This window comes from Thermobia domestica, chromosome 5 (assembly GCF_964235325.1).
Source record: "Thermobia domestica chromosome 5, izTheDome1.hap1.1, whole genome shotgun sequence".
Classification (NCBI taxonomy): Eukaryota; Metazoa; Arthropoda; class Insecta; order Zygentoma; family Lepismatidae; genus Thermobia; species Thermobia domestica.
The window spans coordinates 116,191,795-116,208,600 of NC_137458.1; the positions used below are offsets into that span (position 1 = coordinate 116,191,795).

The 16,806-nt window shown below is 35.5% G+C and overlaps 1 protein-coding gene across 2 annotated transcripts in view; it reads left to right on the top strand.

Moving 5' to 3' along the window:
- Trmt61 (tRNA methyltransferase 61) overlaps positions 1-16,806 on the top strand; it is a 224,387-nt gene that overhangs the window by 12,761 nt on the left and 194,820 nt on the right. For both annotated transcript variants that reach the window (XM_081758961.1, XM_081758959.1), the window contains exon 3: positions 3,079-3,345. In XM_081758961.1, coding sequence (XP_081615087.1) covers positions 3,079-3,345 — 267 coding nt within the window. The remainder of the gene's footprint in view (positions 1-3,078; positions 3,346-16,806) is intronic.

Here is a 16,806-nt window from a genome sequence, read left to right on the forward strand (position 1 = left end):
TTTGAGGTAACAGTCGTGGCTTCACAAAGAAGTCCATTGTTGTTCAATATAATATATAGCTGAAACAGATTTAATGTAAAGTTCTTCCTAAAGGTGTTATCCAGAAGTATTTTGTTACCAGACGAACACACTAAGATATTTTGCACCGTCGAACAAGTTATCTCTCTACTTTGTAACCTACTCTTTTATCTGCTGTGACCAATATGTGTTCTCTGATTGTTTCATTTCGTTTTCGTTAATATTTCGTTGTTCCTTGACTTCTTTCTCAGCGGATCTGGGCAACTCACTTGCAATTTATTACACTTATTAGTTTTATTTTTCATTATTTGGTGTCCACGTAAACAATAATGAGGTAAAATAAAGAAATAAAAATAAAAAAAATCTTGTTAAAATAATCAAGTAAATTATAATCAAGTAAATCCCCTTGTTTTGAAAATCTTTTTGCTGTGGAAAACTTATGCAAAAGATTTGAATGAAGACATACAATTTCATGCTACTTTATATAAACCGTGCTTACTTCTAATAGGTACTTTGTAAAGATGCTGTCATAATCTTAAATCCACGAGTAAACGTTAATTGTACGATGATTACATACTTAGCGAACTTATTACGAAGTAGCACTACAACTGTAATATTTTTAAGTGCTGAGACATGGAACATCGAAACCTTACAGTTAAAAGTACATTAAATATTAGACGCAATAATAAAGGAATTTGTTTACAAATTATTATAAAAATGCATGAATTCATATTCTTAAAAAATTAAATTCCATCGTTGTCAAGGTAAACAATAAGTTTCATCTCAACAAGTTGTTCATTTACTTCCACAAAACCTGAGCTGGTGCCATTCAGTAAATGCTTTTCATATTACAAATAGTCTTATTCCCATTTTCCAATTCTATTATTCTTCGTATTAATTTAAAATCACGTATTTCGACTAACTTTTAAGTCCTTGCTAATTAACACCTAAGTTTTAGCCTGACTTCTAAAGTCATAGTCATTTCACTCAACATCCACTAAATAATGGTTTCTGCCCACTTAATATTTGCTCATCAACAACGAGCGCAGTATTTGTTATATGAGCGACTTGATGAAAATGTTTTCGGTTAACAAAAATATTACTATTTATCAAAAGGAAGAGAAAACTCTTGCTCTCTGATCAATTTATTGTAAAATCTTTCGATAGTCCAGTCGTGTCTAATAAAAGGTATGGATATCTCACCCTGAGTTTCTTACATTCAATTGAGCTCCTTCGTGGCTAAGAGGATAGCGTACGTGCCTTTGGCATGAGAGACCAGGTTCGATTGCTGGCGGGAGGTCATGTGGTTCGGATTCCACGTTAATCAGTAGGTTCCGTCTCATATAGCCTCCCTGCTGAAAGAGACATTAAACTCAATATCAACTCAACACTTACATTCAATTATAGTGGTCAAGAAACTTCTCACCATTAAATCACTCTTTCTGGGTTTTTCTTTTAAAATATAGTTGTGCGGTATATGTATTTATTTCTGAAATATAAACAACTAGCAGCGTTTACCCCGCTTCGCTGCGGTCACCCCGGAACGCAATAAACTTTGTTACTTAGATAATTTTTACTTTTTCGCTTTCAAATTGCAGTAAATGTTAACATTATAGCGCCTGTCATTTATGTTAACCCGCCGAGTGACACGGTCATGCGGGTTGCATATAAATACGTTTATTTTTATACCTATGATGAACTAACAAAGGATTTGTACGTTATGGACACTTGAATGGTCAATTATCTCAAGACACTGGTAATTAAAAATTAAAGTGATATGATAAAAACCATCTAGGGTCCAAATCCTAATAACCCCCCAAAAATGAAAGAAATTGGTTCAGCCGTATTAGCGTGATGAGGGAACAAAGGATTTGTACGTTCTCTTTTATATATATAGATTGTGTTTTGTAGCCGTTTCCAAAGAAACAAGATATTCTTTAATTGAAACTCACTTTCACCAATAAACCTTCCTTTGTCGATTTTTTCCCCAGGGAAAGGAGTAGTACTTTAGAATAGAGTTATTAATGAAAACTGAGAAATATTTTTAAAAAATCGTTGTATCAATTTTTCAGAAAATCACAGTTTTCGATTTGTAGTTACTATTACACTACCCTTACTTTTGGTGTTAAAAAAACGAATTCCTGTGCAGAATCTCATAAAGACCTTAAACTTAACTTGGGCCTCGATATGATGAACGAGGTTGCTTTGGTACACACAATCATATATTCAGAAAACATTTTTTTAAAAATGTATAGTCAAGAAACATGTAAATCCGGTGACATCTCGAATTCTGTACTTTTTATGGTTACAAAATTTCCTTCATTCTTACGGTCTCTCAAAAGTACAAAGATTTTGCCGTTGTTAAGGTTTTACAGTATAATTTGCTGCTTATTATAGCTGAGAATCAGGAGACTAATATGTAAACTAACGAGATATGGTAAAGGTAATTCAGATATGCGAAGTAAAAGCTAAGCAGACTAAGAAAGCTTCCACATAAGACAAACGAGGCAACACTACCAATAAGACTACATTATATATACGCAAACGTGCAGAAAACTTTTAAACGCAATAGTTAGTCCGTCGATTTATATTCCAGTTATTTCAAGAAATTAGCTCTTCACCTAATTACTAATATTTTTAAAACAGAACCTTACAAGTCTGTCAAATCAGTAATAAAACCTACTGTTCTGACAAACTCAATCTTAACTTGGAGACAAAATGCCAAAATGACGATAACTTCTCATCTATAAACACAAAACAACTCCGTATCCGAATTATTCAGCACAACTGTCCAACTATCCTAACAGCTCTATCCAGGTTAATATACGGATTTGCAAATTCTTTTCAGTGGAATAGGTAAGATTTACGTAGAATGTTTTCTGAGCGATACATAATTATAAATAATATCGTTTACTTAATATTTTTATATTATCAGTATTACTCGACACTTTAGGAGGAAAATATAACTTCATTTTTGCACTATTATTTAGTAATGATTTCTCCCAATAATTTAGTCATATATATACCTAGGTATATGCTATCTTCTTTTCTTTTCTGTAGGCACCGGTAGCGGTTCGTTATCTCATGCTTTGATACGTGCCGTAAAACCAGAAGGTCATCTCTATACATTTGACTTCCACTCGCATCGAGTTGAGGTGGCAAAAAAAGAATTCGAGACCCATGGTTTAAGCGAATATGTGACGGTAGAGCAAAAAGATGTGTGTCAAGACGGATTTGGGCTAACGGATTTAGCAGATGCGGTCTTCTTAGATCTTCCACACCCATGGGAAGCAGTTCCTCATGCAGTAAAGGCAATGAAAACATCAGGTGAGTACCTGCTTTAACTAAAATTTACTTATAGTATTTCATGTTTTAGTTATATTTCGTGCTGTCTTTTTAACTTAAATATGCTCTATGTCCGTTAAATGTGCTGAAGAAAAGAATGAGAATTGTAAAGAAGAATTATTTACGGTAAAACTTATTAAAGAGTAAATGTCTTATTAAAGAGTAAATAGGGCAGAATGTATCAGCTTGTCATTTAAGTGCGATCTTATTGTTCTTCTTTAAGTAATAGTGGTTTTTTCTTTAGTTTAACGTCCCATGCTTATGCACCGAGAGTAAGGGAGGCAGTAATAATGAGATGAATAATAACGGTGGAATGAAGAAAGTGGGTGGAAACGAGAGAACCCCGAGAAGACTCACGCAGACGGTATTTGTCCACTACAAAGTCCACTTGACACAAGCTGGGATCGAACCAGGGATCCCACGCATCAGAAGTGAGCGTTCTCCTACTGAGCCACCATAGTCCCCTTAAGTTCAGTTCTGTTTAAAAGCCCCACTTATCGTTCAAAGCCTCTTTATTTATAACAGTATGTAAAATTTATTAGTATAAGAGATGCAGTAATATTGTCTACTAGTATGAAAAACCCGAAATTTCTTTAGTTCTAGCAAACTTTGAAAAATAGCTTGGAATTCAACCAGAATATCTTTTATTGATGACTCCTATTTTTTTTTTTTTCTTTTAGATCTTTCTGTTTTCTGGCAGATCTTTTCTGAATTAGCTTTCTAATAGGAGATACTCTATTTTAACACACTCGTGAAATGAAATTTATCGTTTTACGTCCCATGGATATGCCCTGTAGGTTCAAGGAGACTTTAACATACTCGTTAATGTCCAATAGTTGTTCACTAGTAAATAAATAACTCATACTACCGTTAGGTTTCGTTGTTCCCAAATTAACCTAAATTTGATTGTAATGCACCAGAATGATATATCAACAGGCTAATACTTTATTAACAACTACATAGGATGCAACATAGACAGATGACTCCACAATAGCGTAACTCATCGGACTTCACACCTGAATACTATGAGTACCGCTCACAACCACTAATGTGAGGTATCTTTTACCATTAACAAGTATTATTTCTATATTCCATCCGACGAAGATGCATTGAATAAGTGTTCATTCATCAACATATTTCGTAACCAAAGCAATATATTAGATGTTTACGTAAATTTTCAGTACTACCTTTGAGCAGCTCCATTAAACTATCAGAAAAGAGGGAGTAAGAAGCCTAGGAAGGGTTACATAGCGTAACACGTAGTTTCTCGATAAAACGAGTTCATACTTAATTTGTTATGGCTACCGACAAGATACATTTGGCATTACATGCTATTCCTTTCCAACCTTGGAAAGTCTGCTGCTGAAGCTAAAAGAACGCTCGATAAAGCGTATGGAGAGGGCAGCATTGGTACAATTTCGTTGAGAGAATTTTTTGTCAAGTTCAAGAAGGGAGATTTCGACCTGAAAGGCAAGGAAAGAAGTGGAAGACCCCAATAATTCGAAAACGATGATTTGGAAAAAGATCCGTGCCAAACAACCAAGGAACTAAGTGAAAAGCTTGGAATCGACTATTTGACTATCGTTAGACATTTGCACACACTTAGCAAAATTCAGAAAGCAGTCAAATGAATCCTACAAGAGCTTACAAAATGTAATATAGAGAGTCGCATGAACATTTGTGTGTCACTTCTTACTCGCCATAAAAGGAAGTCTTTTCTGTGGAAAATCGTAACGGGAAATGAGAAGTGGATTTACTACAACAACCCTAAACGTTGAAAATCGTGGGTAAACCCAAGTCAGCCGTCAACTTCCGTCGTTAAAATGAATATCCATAGCAAAAGCGTTTTGTTGTATATCTGGTGTGGCATCAAGAGGGTGGTGTATTACGATTTGCTGAAGTCTGGTGAAACCATCAATGCCAAAACCTACGAGCACAAGACCAAGGGGAAACGACCTTTTATTGGCAAAGGAACATGGCAAGTCATACTGTTGCATGTCAATGATGGTCCACATGTCGTTTTGTCAGCAAAAGGAAGAATCTTCAACAGTAGCGTAACTACAATGGAGCAGTTGCTCCAGGGTGCACGGTAAAAGGGCGCAAGGAAAAAAAAAACCGGAAAATTATTTCTTATGCAGAGAACGTTTGAAAACATTTCAAAAGATACGCTGTGCTATTAGCACTTAATTGGCAGCAGCAGATACCGGGGGCGGATCCAGGAATTTTTGAAGACGAGCAGAGGTCTGAAAAATAAACTTGATACATTTTTCGATATTTGGTTCGCTAACTAAAAATGTGGACACGGCATTTCTGGAGGTGGCATTGTGGAAAGCCATGTTGTTCAACACGAGAGAATCCAGGATTACCATGAACTGGAAACCCATACATTATCTGCAATGAATGTAGAACGCACTCAGAATCTTCATTTGAGAGAAATTTTAAAACTTTTTTTCCGCAGCCTTTGAACAAGCGCTTCATTAGGGACTAATTTATATATTTTACTCCTCAAGGGGGGGGGGGGCAACTGGATTGCGCACACTCTAGATCCCAAATTGCGCACACATTTCTGTTGGCCCTTTTGAACACACATTTTTGTCCAACGTTGCCCTGTTAGCTTTAAAATCCGTGCGCAAACAAGATTTTCTTCAGGCTAGGATAGAAACAGAAATTAGAATTAAAATATAAAGTATATTGAGGATTAACTAGATATAATTTGATCAGTAAATACAAGTCAAAGATACCTCCAAAACCAAGTTTTTATATTTACAATCCCATGTTACAATTTTCTTGATTGCAATTTTAAGCCTACAATTTCCCATCTGACAACGTTACTTAATTTCTTTGTGCGCAATCCTGTACAATGTCACAGCTTGCCAACAGCTTATCAGATAAAACCGATAAAACCAGAAAAGTGTGCGCAATTCCATTGCAGCCGGAGGGGCGAGCGAGCCCCGCGCCCCTTTTCTGGATCCTCACTGGGCGATACCCGGACAATCGCCCGGGACGTCATCCCTCATACTTGACGGGCTAAATGGCCATAGATGGTGAACGCCCGGAAATCTAAATCCTAAATTCTTAATTCTTATTTTAATACACCCGCTTTCATTGAATCTGGTCTGAACTCACCCGGAAACTTCGAGACCAGTAGAAAAAAGGAATTATTCTTCTCTAGTCTTATGCAAATCATCACAACTTAATTTTCATCAATTTGTTGTCAGCTTCGAAGAAAATCAGGAAACTAAGTAGTGTTAAAAGAAGTTTCCTTTCCCAATGACTTGACACAAAACAAGAATCACTTTATTCAAACGAGATCATTTATGACAGGATCTACACTCATCTTTTGGTGTTACATACCTCGCTTAATGGATATCGAAAGCAATGAATAAAATGTAGACAGATTAAAGCTCACTGTGGACTTCTCAGAATTTTTTGATAAGTTATAATTAAGGAAAACTTCAGAGCGGTAAGCAGTTGACGTTAGATATTTTTTTCAAGCATCCACTGACAACACGGTCATGAGCCAGGGCTATTGCCTTTCCCGTTAACAATTCTACCTCAAATACTACAGTCTAGCACCAGTAGTACATCACTGCAGCTGCGAAGCTCCGATGACTCAGAAGAAATTCCAGCAAATGAAGAACGCCTCTTCATCACTCACGATAAGTCTGATTTTAAGCTGAAAGTTATCTAGTGTATATTTACAGTGTACCAGGTATTTTACACTGGCAGATTGAATAATGTGCTAGGCTAAAAGTACAGTATTGTATATTTTTTTCTGTCTTTCGTAATGTAATTGAGATATTAGCCAGTACTTAGTGCCGGGAGTTACGGACAAATCAGCAACATTGGACCTATGTTCTCGCATGTTATCCCTTAAAACGAGGGGTGAGCATAATCAAATTATTCTTATTCACCCAATATGAACTCTGTGAACTTTAAATATTTTACCATCCCTGAATTGTCACTTTACAGACTAATTTAGGCATAGTAATGATGCAGACCAATCTAAAAAACTGTATTTTAAGAAAACAAAATTACAAATATATTGCATGAATTGTATTAACGTCAAAGCTTTTGTAGAAGAACCTTATACAAGAAGAAATCCATTTAATTTTGAATTGGTTGTCTGGAATAATGTTAAAAACACAAAACAAGTTGTGATCGGGAGTTGGAACAAACGCAAATTATAAAAACAGAGGGCGAGAAAGTACACGTGGAAGGGACAAACTAGTATTATTAATGATGATGTGATGTGAAACGAACAAAAGCAATGTTAATAATGGGAAAATAAATCTTTAAGAAGGAACAGCGTGTGTTGTGCATTGTTGAATAAAATTACGAGCAAGAAATTATTAGTTATTATAACAATTACAGTTAACGAATTTATTAAATATTAGGTTAGTGCGAATGAAATATCAGCTTTGATCTCTGGAAAATTCACCTCAGCGACATAACATATGAACGGTCACGCGTCTAGCGTTATAAACTCTGTATACCCATTCCGTTCGGAAAAAAGGCTAGGGTACTCAGTCAAGAGGAGGCAGTGGTTTGTTAAACAGGGTCGTATGAAAATATACCACGGAAAATACACAATTGCAAGTGATTTTTCTCAACGAATTCACACTGGAACACTCTGTACAGCAAGCCAATAAATAAATAAATAAATAAAATAAAATAAAATAATAAAGTAAAATCATTAACAGTTCATTTGGGCCTGGAATGCCAAATTAATGCACCATTTGCCGTTGGTTCGTCAAATATCGTTTCGGTGACAGCATTGCAAAATGAGACGCATAAGCACCGACTAAATCTTGTTCAGATGAGCTTCTTAGCACACACAGGAAGCAGATAATCGAAAAAGTGTTCGTGCCGTTGAAGACGTGTTAGGCATACATGGTAGGATGTAAAACTATATATATATATATATATATATATATATATATATATATATATATATATATATACACAGTGGACTCTTTTTAATTCGAAGTCCAAGGGGACACGAAAAAACTTCGAATTATTCAAAATTCGAATTATCCAACAACATTCATTTTCACATAATAACAACAAACAAACCAAAGTACTGTGCTATCAAAAACATACATGGTGCAGATTTTACCTTTAAAGCAGCTTATTATTTGCGTGATTGAATACCGCAAACTAACAAACGACACTGACTCCACATAATTCAAACTACATGTACAATGGAAAATATATTTACGTACAACACTGCAGTATACATTGAATAGCCCAAACAATTAAACACCAGTAACAATTTGAATATTCTGTTCTCACTTTTAAGAAGTCGTAAACCTCATTTGCTCAAATTTGATTGTTTTCGTACGGTCAATAAATCTTTAATTTCATGTATTGCGTGGCATACGATATTAATAACATTTGGTTGACTTTATCAATAATTCATCTTAAATTTTCAATCAATTCTGAAATAAGATGAGATTGGTACACGTTCTCTATCTTTACTTCTTCCCCAACTCACCATCTTTCTCATTACATACATTTTCTATTTATCTTTTGTATTACTCTCCCCTATGGCTGCATCTGGATAACTGAAAACACGTTAAAACTGTATTTCTCTGTTTACATTTGTTCAACATTAAAACTTTTCAATTGTATTTACTTCGAATTATCCAAAACATAGGTTCAAAAGTTCGATTTATCCACGATTTTTTACTATTGTTTTCAATACAGGTTTCAAGGGGAATGGACTTCTGTTCGAATTATCCAAGTTCGAATTAACGAGACTCCACTGTATATATATATATATATATATATATATATATATATATATATATATATATATATATATATATATATATATATATATATATATATATATATATATACATTTTATTTCATGAGCTACCACTTGTCAGAGCCATGACGTTAGTGGAAGAATGTAGAGCATTGTTTTAGTAGTCCTGCAATTCAATAAAGGATTAGATTTTCTGATGGGATAATTATACCAAAAAGTCTTATGGACTTCCACAAAAATTAACTTACAGCAGATAGTCAACGGTCTATAACTATTTTGTCTATAACTTTTTAAACGTTATTTGGAAAGATTAAAAAAAAATGGAGGATGAAGTTTTCAACATCGTTCCAGTTGAACCTTTTTTTTGATCTTTCCTTTTAAAAGAGAATAATAATAATAAAATAATAATAATAATAATAATAATAATAATATTATTTAGGTGGAGTAAAGATGCGAAAATAGTTCTTCATTCATTATTTTGTAACCTTGTAAAGAGGATACTTTTACCAGCCATTAGAGGATAATGTCATCTCTTATTGTTAGGCGTAGATTTTAAAGTACTTTTATTGATTTTAAGATAATCCTGGCTAGTTTTGAGAGCAATATTATAGTAACTGTAGTCATATTGAATATAGATTTTTAAAAAAACTACATAATAATTCTAATGAAAAATAATAAGTTATCAATAAGCATGGGCGGCGCTTAGGGGGGAAAGAGGGGGCAGTTGCCCTCCCACTCTTTTGAAGTGACCTTTAAAGTATGTAGTTTCATTTATAAAGTGTTTATATATTACTGGTTCATAGAAAAAATGGTGCCATGTAATATTTGCCGTTGCGTGAGTGCGTATGGGTTATTTGTCTTTCCGTGGAGTTAAGAAAGCTACAGGACTTCTAATTGCCATGGAAAATGGTCCAAAAATTAACCTATTGGAGCGCAACACTTCCAGCATACTTTCATTCCTTTTTACAAAGGCTCGATATGTTAGTCATCCACTTTGAAATTAATTAAGAGAACATTTCGAAAAAAAAAAATCCTTTAATTGCACAAAAATCGACAATGCCGAAAATATCATTATTCATTACTATGATTAATATTAATCCTTCCCATTTGTTGATTTTTCAAATTTGTTATTAAATACTCTAATCCAGGGGTTTTCAGACTTTTTGCAGTTGAGGCTCCCCGCAACCACCGAAGTCTGAACGCGCCTCTCCTGTCAAAAATGACGTGTCCTTAAAAGAAAGACTATCACTATGATAAACTATGTTTCATTTATTAATCACTTATGGAAATATCTCATTAACACAGGCGATCTACATTGCACACATTGACTACACCTTTTAATGTTATTAGCCGGTGTTAATAATTATAAATTGTGGTAAGTCAGATATTTATGTTAAAATTGAAAAATACAAGCAGAGAGGAAATTTACATAAAAAAAACCCGACATATTTAAATGTTGAGTAAAGTCAATGGGATGTATGAGCTTGTTTTGAGTCACAGAATTCATTAAATCTCGGCAGATTTTTTGAAATGGCAAGAGTATTTCTTTCTGGAGATTTAGTTTTGACCAATATTTGGATTTGATCACCGCCATGGCTGAAAATCCGGTTTCACAGAGATAGGAAGTTGCAAAAGGAAGGAGCACTCGCAAGGCCTTCTTAAAATTCCGGATACTCATTTCTCATTCAGCTCCAAAATTCAGGCAACGATGTAGAGAGAAACTTGGTCTTCAATGTGCTGCCTGAAGAGAGATCAGTGAGATGTTCCTCTTCTCGGGTAGTGAAATTTGGTCGATTCTCTGCGTTGAATGGGTTCACGACCCAGTTGTGCTGTGTGTCCTCTGTGAAGTACTTCGCAAATTGGACGTAAAGTTGTGTTAAGGAGAATATACTATTCTACAGTAGAAGATCGTTAGTGGCCATCTAACAAGCATTATACACGTTTAAGCCAAAGGTGAAAGGGTCATCCCTGATTGTATATGGAACAGAGGTGATACAAAAGCTTAGCCCACTATGTATTACTAAAGAAGAAGGGTGCAGACTCAAGTATTCATGTTGCATTATAAATATGCTCCTTTGTAGGATCATTTTTTTAAAAAAAACTCCTCGCGCCCCCCCAGGGTGGCGCGCCACACAGTTTGAAAAACCCTGATCTAATCACACATTTTTCCAGACAGAATTTTAAGATGTTCATGAGCAAGTAATCAAATCTTTTCTTACTCCTTTGTTGTTTAAGACTACAAAGGGCTACTACCTACTTGTGCAGCTCTTGTCAATATAGGGCAGGTAGGGAAAATCGGATAATCTTTGCAGAAAACGTCAATTTGGAAGTTTAATATGCTTCTATATAAACGAAAAGTACATGTATAATAATAAGTGAACCTTCATCTAATAGACTGAAAAGTTTTTTTAATATAATGAAAAGTTTTTTTTTTTTTAATTTTACAGTTCTTACCCCAAAAATTTCACTTTGTATCAGATGATACATCGATCCGATTTACCCCAATGTTGTGGGGTAAATGGGATCAGTGTTGGGGAAAATCGGATCACAATGATTGTGATGTGTAAATGCCGCAAATAAACTTTTTCTTATCAAAAGCATTACACAACGTTCGCGGAACCATGCTTTACAAGTCAGACACTCTATCCAGTCTCCTGCCTTGTGACTTTTTTTGTGATAGTAGGACATCCGGCAAAATCCAAACTCGATACTTCATTGACTGCTGTTGTATTTGACGATGCAATGTTTTCCTCTTCGGTACTCTGTCTTTTTGCTTTCATTTTGTCCTTAAGAGCATGAATATGTGAATCTGATGTTACATGCAGAGAACATGTAGGCTATCTTCGTTTATCCTTCGTTGATGTGTTCTTAACCGGAGAAGGTATATTACTTCTAATTGGATCTATGGATTTCGTAGGAAGGGTGCTAAATTGGCTTCACGGGAGTGAGACTCTAATGATAACGAAGGTGAACTCGAAGTTTCATTCTCAAATTTGTGTTCTGGTATAGTGATGGATTGAATGGATATATATACGAGTAACCTCAAATTCTTTTACACCATTAGCAACAGTAGCTGCCGGATTCCACGCCTGTTTGAAGATGCAGCTAAAACTGTGATATTGTCCTTCCAGGATTTTGTTGAAGCCAAGATGTTGCCTGCTGGTTGAAATATGCCTTTAATGGCTTAAAAACACAAACATCAAGCGGCTGCAGAATATGTCTTTTGTGAGGTGGCAACAACAACACTTCTGTATCATATTTTTCATACACGTCTATTACAGACAGGGATGTGTGCGAATAATGTCCATCCATAATTAAAATAATTTTACCAGGACTTCGATATTTGTGGAAATGTTCCACCCAATCAGTGCCGTGCCGTGAAAAATCAGCGCCCGGGGCGAGAGTGCATGACGGTGCCCTCATACATATATTCTAAGTAATTTTTCCTTTCTCTCCCAAATTTTGCGTCCCCTTTCTTCGGCGACAGGGCCGTACTCACGCTTCCCAACCAACCCACGGCGCGTGGTATGTAAAGAAACATAACATGTAGTATCGAGAAGTGCAAAGGTCACACCTGATGATTTTACAGTAGGGCCTTACTTATTACCGATCCGCCTGTGCGGCGATACGTATCTGAAATTTTTACGATGTTCTCCTAGAACTGCTAAAAAAATGTGCCTTTGAACATAGGACAGGAGATGTGCTTCCAGCACGACGGTACATCTTCACATTTTGACAGGAATGTGCGGATGTACCTAAATGAAATGTTCCCAGATTGTTGTATTCGCATAGAAGGACCTGTGTCATGATCACCTCATTTATCCTACGCCACAGGCCTTAATTTCTTTTTCTAGGTGATGAAACACCTTATGTATGCAATACCGGTCACGATGGCCTAAGAACTTGTTGCCCGAGTTAATGTTGCTGCGACAGTCATCTCCGAAATGCCAAATGTATTCGATCATACATGAAAAAAAAAAAAAAAAAAAAAAAAGATAATGCTTCGGAGACGTCTTCTTTGTAATGGAATCAATTTCAGCACCGTCTATGAACTGTTACCCTCTACAGATGGCTCATGTACACATATTGCACAGCACAAATACGCACAGGTAGTGGCGTATCTACGATTTTGTTTCGGAGGACTTTGCTAACTTTATTCCTGGAAATGTGAAAAATCTGCAAGATTTTTCATTTCCTTTAGTATAGTAAATAAAATTTGAGGGGCTTAAGCCCACCTTAAATACGCCACTGCGCACAGGTTACATCGGAGTATGTCACAGCTATCCTACTTTGTATGAAATTCGTAGTTTGCTACTGGATTTCTTTGTATCGTTATGTAACACGCACACGCACACGCACGTGTCTGTTGTTTCTGTGTACGGAATTATTATCCTCTATTGAATTACATATCACGAGAAGGAAATCTCTTCATGCAGCTTACTTTCGCCCAACTTATATTCAATAATTTGTGGGAGTCCTTGTGTTTATATGGAAAATCCCTTGAGCACACATTTATGCCATTTGATCTTTGCACTTTTAGATACATGTTTTGTTTCTTTGCATGGCGCCTGACAACATAATCCTATGCACATGCGTTTTGCACCTATCATAGATCACAGTACCTTTTTTCTAATCTTTATGCGCTCTTAACTTGGACAGGAACCGTTCATCTTCCTGCAGCACTAGCTTAAAAAGGCGTAACTGTAAGACGGTGAAGATTTCGTTCCACTGCAATTCTTCCTCCGAGAGTTTATTCTGTGCTGAGAGAAAGTAGACCAAATAAACTTGTGTATTTCTACTTCTTTCGAATTCTAACAGTGTTCTTCTAACTTGAACTACTGTCTGTTTGTTGAAATATTGCACTTGAGTGTTGTTCATCTTTCTTAATCAACTTTTGATAAAATACCCAAGGGATTTTACAGTTTCTTTGGGGGTCACTTATACGCCACCCTTGCACTACATAGAATTGTACATTAATGGAATCTGTAGCTAGAAATAATGGCATACTTTTACCGGACTTCGATCCAAAATTTTGTTATCGAGTTATGACTGGTTTTGCATTTTTCCAATAAATTTTCGGGTGGTCATAGCGGCGAGAAGAAACATTTCTCCACCCAGATTGGTGTATACTTTTTTGTATTATCTTGATATCAGGAATAACCTCCCAAGCGTTATCAACCGTGCATATTACATGTATGAAGGTAAATAGATGTAGATACTTATTTAATGCAGTCATCCCTAACCTTTTTACTGACGACACACTTTATTTATTATTAATAATAATATAAATGATAATAGTGTAAGACTGTAAGCTTCTATAAAGTAGTGACTCTATGTAATACTGAGGATTGTTGGTGTCGCAGGATTGACTGGGACAGTCTGTCTCGAAATTAATTTTAACTAATTACACTAGTCAACAAGATTTTGGTAGAGAAATGAAAGTACCTGATTCTAATAGAAATTTTCACGTAGAATTCGAATTTGCAATCCGTTTTTCTCCATCATCCTCAGTTTCTTCGTGACAGAGGGATTTTCGGGAAATTTCCTTGAAATTTCTCTTTTTTAACAATTTTTGTACTTATAGCTCGGTTACTCTTAGGTATTTAAACACACAAATTGTAGTGTATGTTAGCTTGATTTATACTTAGTAAGACGTCTAAGTTTCATAAGAATCGCATCATTCTTTTTAGAGAAATAAACATATTTATATAAAAATGTGCTATGTGTACTGTTCATTTTACCATATTCATTAGTGCAGATAAAATCACATATAACTTCCACGAAAATTACAATATAAGCACGATTTATACCTCATTGGACTTCCAATAAAACATATTTTCAATTATGTATACACCATATCGCCATTTTTGTATGAGGGAATTTCTAGAGGGATTTTGTTGGAAATTCCCTCCAAAAAGTAGTTTATAAGATTTTTTTTGTCTCAACTTGCTATTTGTATATAGTGATACAGAAACAGGAACTGCACTAAAACATAGTTTTATGTCTATTTTATAAATAATGTTAATTTCATGTGAATCGCATTATTCTGTCTAGAGATACAAACTATTGTGTCTATTTATAGGTAATAAAGAATATACTATACAAGACTTACCAAACACAAAATCCTAACGTTGACGTATTATTGTCGGCACATAGATAAATACTCAAATATAAGCACAAATACACGCATACTTTCTGTGGAAAATAAGTCACTTTTTAATATTTTGATCTGCCAATAATGCATAAAAAAATTAATGACTCACGTAGCCTGACGACTGTTAGTAGCGTTGAGTGACTGTCCAAGTTGGACGTTTTTTAGATGTGGCCGCATGTAAGTTGAAGTGTTTGTGCATTGTGGAGTTCGAATAGATTATGTTTTGTGTTGATGCACTAAGTTAGATTACGTTTGTGGTGCTTCATGATTGATGGAGTGTAGATTCGTGTGTGTATGGGTGTGTGATACCTTACAGGTGTGTAAATCACCCGGACAATTTCTGTTATGTATGTGGGGAGCTGACATTTAAATCGCAACGTCGATGTTTTACTCCACTTGTGAGGAAGTGTTATCAGTTATATTTTGGTTGCTGTGTAGGAGACCAAGATAAGAATTGGGCTCCTCACTACATTTGTTGTACTTGCGTGAAACGATTGACTGGGTGGGCAAATGGTGAACGAAACATAACTTCGTGGTACCGATGATCTGGAGGGAACCAAAAGATCATTCTTCAGACTGCTACTTTTTATGACACAGATAAAAAGAATAACCAGTAAATCTAAGCATACAGTACAGTACCCTAATTTGTCATCAGCAATTAGGCCAGTTCCACACAGTGCAGAATTACCTGTACCAGTACCTCCTGCTCATCTTACGATAAATGAGGATTACGTACTTGAGGCAACTACTGAAGTTCCAAATGAAGAAGATGATCCTACTTATGTAGGAAGCACATCTACATTGGATCTCCATCTGATAGCTCAGGGTGAACTAAATGACCTCGTACGGGATTTAAAGCTCTCCAAGATACAAGAAGAACTTCTTGCTTCTAGACTTAAAGGCTGGAATCTGCTTCATCGTGACACTAAAGTGTGTATTTTTCGAAACCGTCATACAGAGTTTCAAAACTACTATTCTCAAGAAAATGATTTAGTGTATTGTAATAATGTCTGTGCTGTGATGGATACACTCAGACATGCACATATAAGTACAGAGTGGAGATTGTTTATTGACTCTTCCAAAACTAGTTTGAAGGCCGTCCTTTTGCACAATGGCAACAAATTTCCTTCAGTGCCTTTGGCTTATGCAACTAATATGAAGGAAACCTATGAAAACATCAAAATAGTGTTAGAAAGAATTCAGTATGAGAAATACAAGTGGACCGTTTGCTGTGATTTAAAAGTTATTTCTTTTTTAATGGGTTTGCAGCTTAGTTATACGAAACATTGTTGTTTCCTCTTCGAATGGGACATCAAGAACAAAGCGGAACATTACATCAAGAAGGAATGGCCAAAGCGTGTATTAACTCCTGGACAGAAGAATGTTGTTTATTCCTAACTGGTGAGCCCTGATAAGATAATTCTACCTCCTCTTCACATAAAGTTGGGACTCTTCGAAAACTTTGTTAAGGCAATGGTCAAAAGTAATGCAGGATTTTGTTATTTCAAGGAAATAT